At 33.5% G+C, this 8051-nt stretch overlaps 1 protein-coding gene across 1 annotated transcript; it reads right to left on the bottom strand.

Moving 5' to 3' along the window:
* Positions 1–3511: 3511 nt before the first annotated feature.
* Positions 3512–6321, bottom strand: nitr7b (novel immune-type receptor 7b). The gene is made up of 6 exons (XM_077227251.1): positions 6264–6321; positions 5201–5557; positions 5065–5106; positions 4794–4931; positions 4558–4610; positions 3512–3902 (listed from the first exon to the last, which is right to left on the bottom strand). The coding sequence occupies exons 1-6, from the start codon at positions 6304–6306 to the stop codon at positions 3789–3791; spliced, it is 747 nt and encodes a 248-aa protein (XP_077083366.1). The 5' UTR covers positions 6307–6321; the 3' UTR covers positions 3512–3788.
* Between the last annotated feature and the right edge of the window lie 1730 nt (positions 6322–8051).

The following is an 8051-nucleotide window of genomic DNA, read 5'->3' on the forward strand; positions in this document are numbered from 1 at the left end:
GAAGGAGAGGTCCAGAAAGGCTCGTAGTAGTTGGTTTCAACTGAAAGCAGAGACATCGAAGTGTTTGGCTCCGAAGCAAAAAGCTAGTGTGCAATCGCACCAGCTGCTCGTTTATACCCGCGCTAACGAGGGCGCGCAGCTGATACAAATGATTGCACGCCAATGTGTATTGGCTTGTTTTAGTTTCACTCGAAGTAGATTGGCCTCTCTAGCGAGATTCCTATTGGTCAGTCATGACCTACGTTGTAGTGACTGACCGATAGGGAACTGAGGGATTCATACACAAATATTAAAAAGGTGAAAACATTCCCTGCAGCTCAAGATAGCAACACAATGCATTTATTTATTTATTTATTTCACAATACCACTCATGGCATTTGTTGCTACATCAGGAGTAGTTGTTGGGGTAGCATATTACAGAAGTTAACAAGTTACAAAATATAATACTTTTTCAGCAGCCAAGAACTCTAACACATTGCCCACATTAAATATGATATGGTAATATAACTGACATCACAATTTAAGTAACTCAAGTTACAAACAAATAAGATGCAGCATGTCTGCAGAAGCTGGATACTGCTGTACAATATCTGCAGGAACTTACAGCCAGTCTCAACCCGATACTCGAGAGAATGGGAAAAAGAATCTTTGGCTGCACCCCGGCTCGATGTCATCACTACCATTTCAGTCCATATCTTGCCAAGGGTGTAAAGCAATTGAAAGTAGTTACTCAGTTACTCAGCTACACTTACGAAACATTATCAATTATGCAGTACAAAACACATTACAATTCCAGCTACAGCTGCTACTATAGTACACCATGGTTCAAAGTAACCTGCCCAACAACTGGTCAGGGAAAACAATTGTACTCTATTGTTAAAAATGGACTCCCAAAAAGCAATAGCTTATAAGTAGGGGTCCATCCCACCACCAACACCTCCCCACCCACCTGACAAAGATAGTATGAGCGGTCCAACTTTAGATACCAGGAGCAACCATTCTTTAAATTGTGGGTATTTAGAGTACAGTTACCTTCATCACACAAAAATTGACAGTCATTGTACCTTTGTACCTCAAATTGAATTAATCCTTGTACCAAGTGAAAGGGGTTTAACCCTCAGCCGCAGATCCCTCGGGTTTATATCTCTCCAGTAGTTGTTGCTTTAGATTCTTTTTAAATATAGATAATGAGGCTGATTGTTTTAAATTAGTATCCAGCTCATTCCATAATTGTGGGCCACTGTAGCATACACTAAAGCTAGCACTTGTTAGGTTCCTCCTACATTTACCTTTTAGGAGCGGCTTATGTCTAGTGTAGTGTGTGTGAAAAGGTGTATATAACGGAATGAGCTCACACAATCTAATGTTTAACCTATTGCCAACATTGTACATTGTGCATGCATTGTGATAAAAGTTGGATTCAGGAAGCTTTAGTAGGCCATATCTATGGAAGAGAGCATTTGTATGAGAGTTACGTGTGGACCATATAATAGCTCTTATGGCTTTCTTTTGTAATATCAAGAGTTTCTCAGTATAAGTAGGGTAAGTATTATTCCAAATAATATTACAGTAAATCAAATGAGGCTCAAAGAAAGTCCTATACAGGGACAAGAGTACATCCAATGGGAGCACATGTCTCACTTTAAAGAACAAGCCCACAATTTTAGATAGTTTTTTAACCAATTCATTAATATGTTCCTTAAAGTTTATAAATTGATCTATATGTATATTGCATCCACTCTTTGAATAGCTCTACAATCTATGATTAAATCAATGTCACAATCACTGTACTTCTGGATACTAGATCGAAAAACAATATAAAAGGTTTTACTAATGTTTAGCGATAATTTGTTACATTTAAACCTGATATATATTTCTTTAAGAGCTGGGGGTGTACACTTTAATTATTTTTTTTAACCCTTAAACAGGCAAGAGTGGAAAATGCTAAGCAAAAAATAATTTCATTTTTTATATCATCTGGACTTAAATAAAACATATCCAAAAAGATTTTTTTTTAAATTTGATATATTTTGGATTTTATGAGTTGCCTGATTAGGGTATAAAAAAGGACCAAGTCATTAATCTGTTAACTGTTACTGCCACTGTATGTTTAAAACAATTATATCCCATACTTCACCTGATCCAATGTTGACAAATTATATATCATTCGAAAGCTTACGAACTCAAGATTCAGCCCGTGAAAGCCGTTGTGAAATTGGACGTTGCGTTTCCATACAAACGGTACTCTAAATTCTTTGAATTGGCTCCTCCCCTTTTGGGCATCGTCATCTTTCATAATTTGAGATCAAAACCTTTTCTAATCTTGAGAAAACACATATTGTCAGAAAGGTCTGAGTCTTAAGGTTCCATATTTTGTGACAGAAGTGATATTTGGACAGAAATTTATTAATTTGTTATGGCAGAATGCATACAATTAAATTTAATGGAATGTAAGTCAACCGGTGGCTATTTTTGGTATTATACCTAAACAAAATCTCATGGGAACTTCAATTTTTGTGATATCAACTTCAAATTTGGAACACAACTTGGTTAGATATATGGCTTTGATTTTATAGTAATTTTATAGTAAAAATATTTTGTAAAATACATATTTTATAAAAAAAAAAGAATAAATATTAAGTACAGTATATTTGATTTAATGTAAGTTTTAAACTTCCTTAACTTTTTCATACTTTCATTTTTTGAAGTGCTTTCACTTCAGCAATAATCTGCTGACTGTTTCCTTTAAAACAAGACCAAACTTAGGTCTAGATTCCAAAGCATTCTTGAATTACAATCATTTAAGTTTGAATAGTGCATTTTAAATAGAGCTAGTTTAATCCATTTTTTATACCCTAAACAGGCAACGTGACTCAGGGGACACATACATTTCAAAACGTGCTAAATAACAACATGAACAACAGATTACTTAATTTTCTCCTTAAGCACCTTAAGACAATGTTCACAATTAATGTTAGCAGTATTCTTTTTTTTTTCAGAAGAAAAGTAAGTTTAATATATGTTTACTTATCTCAAAATCTGAATGTTCTGCACCACTGGCAGCCATGTTGGATTTAGGTCAGGCTGACTAATTGATCACAAAAAATTTGAAGCAAATCATGTGACCAGCATACTCAAGACAGACCACCAGGCTGTCATAAGTGATACAAGAATTTGATGAAAAAATCGTTCTTATGCCCCAAAAAAGACCATAAAAACTATGTATCTATGTATGAGACATTTTGCCTGTTTTAGGGTTAAATGTATGTGAAGACAAAATAAGTACAGTTTAACCCAATCATCCAATTCATAAAGTTTACTCCCACCGGCTCTTAATGCATATTCTGCAAGGGTTATGTAAACTTATTAGCAGAACTGTACATCCCAAGTTTCTTCAGTTGATTGACTGTACATAATTGACATAATCAGGTCTCACACAGCAGATCAGATCATGCTGTCATAAACGACAAACAGAGGATACATCTGTAGCAGAAATATACACCACAAAATCTACATTTAGACTGTTTAATGTTGCCATAAATGCATTTAGCCTACACTGGCCCTAGAGTCATCACTGCTTTACACCCCTCTAGTGACGGCTCTAAACTCAACTCACATTTTTATTTACAAAGCACTTTCAAAACTGTAAATATAGACCAAAGCGCTAGACATAAAATAGCATAAAATCACAACATCATTCACAACAACAGTCAACAGCATAACTAGTGTATTAAACATAAGCAGAGTTTCAATTGTGTTTTGTGATAAGCGGTCTGATAATCTGTGGATCAGCGCGTGGCAGCGTAAATAACGTTTGGTTCCACATCCCTCAAGTTTCTCACTGGTCTTCTGTTCTTCTTGTCTAAACTTAGAGCTGCATAGTTCAAGTCTTCATCTTGCTCCTGGCAACACAAAAATAAAAAATACAAAAATGCTATGAATGTACACAATCATATTCAGTAGGTGAAACTGGGGAGGTTTGTAAAACTTTTTTAACCATAAAAATATGGATATCATTTTAATTTTTGTACATGCATTAAACAAATTTACTTTAAATGATTTTTATACCAACCCCCTTCAATCCACTCTCAACTCCATCCCATTTTATTTTAAGGACTTCAATAAAACAAAAACGCGGATGATCAAAATATGTGCTAACAATTGAAACTAACATAAAGTGCGCATGTCAGTCACTTTCATATTGTGTCAAATGTATGATTTTACACACATTGTCTTCAATCTTTGTGTGTATAGAAAAAGTAAATGTAAAAATAGTGTTGCAACCCCTTCATGACTTCTCAGCCATTTTTTATACTTATAGGCCTAACATGGATTTTTTTTTTTGAGGTTATATGGTTTTGATTCTATGTACACAGGAACTTGCAGTCTACTTTCACCTATAGGGATTTCATCGTAATGTTGCTCATTTTTTGAACCCTGTTTCGACCAGCCTCCCCTATAATATAATATAATATAATAGAATAGAATAGAATAGAATAGAATAGAATAGAATAGAATAGAATAGAATAGAAACAACAATAATTTGATTTGAAATACCCTTTTCTGCAACTGTTTGTTCATGTCTTCATTGTTACCATGGCGCTGAGTATCTAAGAAAAACAAGACAGTCCTCAACATTATTTTCTTTCACATGGTTGGACTTTTCATTCATACTGATTTGGAAATATCATCATTGATACCAGCAGTACAGAAACTTATCAAGGAATCTATTGGTAAAGGTTTTTGCTAGTATATTTAGTTATTAGTTTAAGGTGCTACTGATGTTTGCGTGCCTTGTTTCTGCTTGTTTCTTTCCTTCATCCTGATTAAGAGTACAATCGCAAAAACAGTGGGAAGCAAAACCAAGCCACTGCAGATCAGTGTGAGTGTATAATAGACGTGGCAGGATCTTGAACTTTCTTCCGCCGCCCCTGTTAAAACCATTCAAATAAATAAAAAAAGAGAGGAGGAAAGTCAGAGATAACAAGATTATGTAAGCTAGAAATAAAGAAAAGTTGCATGAGTGCCAGATTTAGTTTCTCTTTTAAACTGTAAGACACATACCACAATCCACATTTGCAATATCCTCTTTCAACTGATTACTCCCTTTTGAAGATAAAAAAGAATGCAAAATAAGTATTAGTAACTGAATAGCAATGATACTGAATATGAATAATTTTAATAGATTTAGGTATTATACCATTTACTACCACTAACTGTGTTTTGTTGTGAAACATCATGTAGTTCGTCAAAAAACTTCCACAGTAAAACATTCCAGAGTCAGAGACGTCAACATTGACAATCTTCAGGGAAGAAAATGTATTGTTCACTGACATCTCCATATGATCCTTCTTAAAGCCATTCAAATATATGGAGTCTGCTGGTTTTTCTCCTTTATATTGAGTAACAATGCAAAGTGGTAGAGAATCATTTATCTGCTTGAACCAGGCGATGTAACTGGGATCTTTCAAGATGTTTGAACACAGAAGAGAGACAGTAGTTCCACGGTTCACCGTTTTCACCAAAGTTAAAGATGTTCGTTTTACAAAGATGATACCTGAAAAAAATCAATAATGTCATAAGAAAAAAAGTAGAAGACATCGATTCAGATTCAAATGTAAGCTCCCTTTTTAAATTGCATTTAAAACATTGTGTACAAATGTTACAAAGTACTTTCAATGATATGATGTGACTTTCTTCTGCGGAACTCAAAAGAAGATATTATGAAGACTGTTGGTGTCCAAAAAACATAGTTTGATACCTTTTAAAAATGTCAAATTAATAAAAATACACAGAGACATTCCCCCAAATATCTTCATTTGAGTTCCACAAAGAAGAAAGTCAGTTCAGGTTTGAAACAACATGAGGGTGATTCAATTATGACAGAAATGTAATTTTAGTTGGACAAACTCTTCCTTTAAAACTGCGAAGGAAATGTATTAATGTAACTAATGACAAGATTGTTCTGAATCTAAAAGTAAAGTAAACGCAACACTATGTGATGTTTCTCTATAGTTCTTGGAAATACCTTTGCCCTGTGCTTTCAAAATCAGTTATTTAATGAAAGTTAAATGACAAAGCATTGGCAAATTATATGATATAAACTGATTTTATTGAACATATACTTATGTTTTTGTGAGATATTGTATTTTACAGAGTATATATAGTAGCTACACATTGATCATTTATTATTTATTAAATTCATGGTAAACATTTGGTTTCATTTTCCCAAATTCTATAGCAAACATCATAAATGTATTTACCTATTAAAAAGAGCATCAGAGGATTTGTTGCAAACAAATTCATCTTTACGTTCCAGTCCAATCGACTCAACTGAGAAGAACTGAATTGAGCTTTATTTATTTGAAGGGGGAGTGGCTTTTACACCGTACTTGCTCCAATCTGTATTAAAGCAGACTTTAATTTGCACTGTATATTACAACTTTGAAAGAGGGCTTGGGGTTTTTCTAAAAGTCTTATTGCAATGTTATGAAATAATAAAAATGATAATAAACTCAGAGATCTTGAATTCTCTAGTTTTTTTTTAGAATCACTAGATTTTTTTTATTTTTACAGAAAGAGAAAGAAATCAGCATCACAGCACTTCTGAGTAGATCCACAGACCTAATAGCTAATTTACATAATCTTGTGAAAGATTTACAACATTCTCAAAACAATTAAAATGAATCTCAGCCATTAGGTGGAGACATTTCTGTCATAGTATTTATCATTGTGAACATGTTTGAAATGTCAGGCCGTCTGAGCTGGCCAGCCTATAGACCTACTGTATATAAAAAGCAAATTGGCAAAAAGATGATGTCTTTTCATGTTTTATAATGTTTATTCAGTATAAATTAAGAAATCCATAATGAGGAGTGCAATACATGTAAGTAAAATATATATGTTGGCTACTAGCTAAATAACAAATTTTTGTACAATAATTAAAGTCTGTGAAATAATCGTGTTTTTAGAGCATCGTGAAGTTGAATGTAGCTAATCATCCTATTTTTTTATTTAATTAAAATGTTCTTTCTTTTTTGAAATATGTAAGCACAGTGATTGTAAACCAAACACACCACAGACCCCATGGCCATTTTTAAACATAAGCCTCTCATCAAATGAAGTGACGGGTTGGAAACAAAAAAATCATTTCCTGTAGGGAGTGACAGGAAGTAACAGTTCAGTGTCGAACGAGCCCTGGTGACGTAAACTTCAGCGGACCAACACACACTGAATGAGCTTTACTACAGTTACGGTGCCAATAGTTGATACATTTCATTATTTACCAATACATTAGCAATAACTGTTACATGTGGTTGGATCTACACTATAGTTATGATTGGTTGTTTAACTTCAGTGTGTCAGAATGTACAGTGTGTACATGCTTTCTGTACATTATGCTATTATTTTTTAGCAGAAATACAAGGTGTTGGCTATTTAAGGTGTGTGTGTGCGTGTGTGTGTGTGTGTGTGTGTGTGTGTGTGTGTGTGTGTGTGTGTGTGTGTGTGTGTGTGTGTGTGTGTGTGTGTGTGTGTGTGTGTGTGTGTGTGTGTGTTGTTTCCACACACAATACTGAGATGTATGACTTTATTACATATAAACCGGTTTGTGACACATTTATTTATTTGTTTGTTTGTTTATTTAAAATATCCCTTACAAATTCTGATTTTTACCATTATATTTGTGCGGCGTGTTTCAAGCAGAACAATTCCACCTACTTTTATAAAAATAAAAACACACAAAATCACCTGGTTCTGAATTAATAGACTTGCACTAATTTTAGAATTGAATAATGTTTTACTAATGTAAATATTTTAGGTTAAAAATGCATATGAATGTGTCAAATGTATATTATAATATTTTAAAATTATCACTATTTTTAATTGTCTATATTTTTACATTTTAAAGTGTGACACATAAAATAAATGTACAAATGAATGTAAACAAATCGCAGTAGCCTCTCAAGTAATATGAAAATCGTACAAAGCTGTAATTTAAAGAGTGTATTATGAAATTTTGTTTTCTTCTCTAGTCTGATGTTGGTAGAAGC

This window comes from Siphateles boraxobius, unplaced genomic scaffold (genome assembly GCF_051911475.1).
Source record: "Siphateles boraxobius isolate OS27281-9 unplaced genomic scaffold, OSU_SipBor_1 130, whole genome shotgun sequence".
NCBI classification, from domain to species: domain Eukaryota; kingdom Metazoa; phylum Chordata; class Actinopteri; order Cypriniformes; family Leuciscidae; genus Siphateles; species Siphateles boraxobius.

Bases quoted from the DNA above. Each gene is read 5' to 3' on its own strand.
- nitr7b (XM_077227251.1), bottom strand. From the start codon at position 6,306: ATGAATTTGTTTGCAACAAATCCTCTGATGCTCTTTTTAATAG. The intron at 5,558-6,263 runs GTAAATACATTT...GATTTTTTTCAG, and splicing joins TCTGATGCTCTTTTTAATAG to GTATCATCTTTGTAAAACGA. The intron at 5,107-5,200 runs GTATAATACCTA...TATCTTCAAAAG, and splicing joins ACAGTTAGTGGTAGTAAATG to GGAGTAATCAGTTGAAAGAG.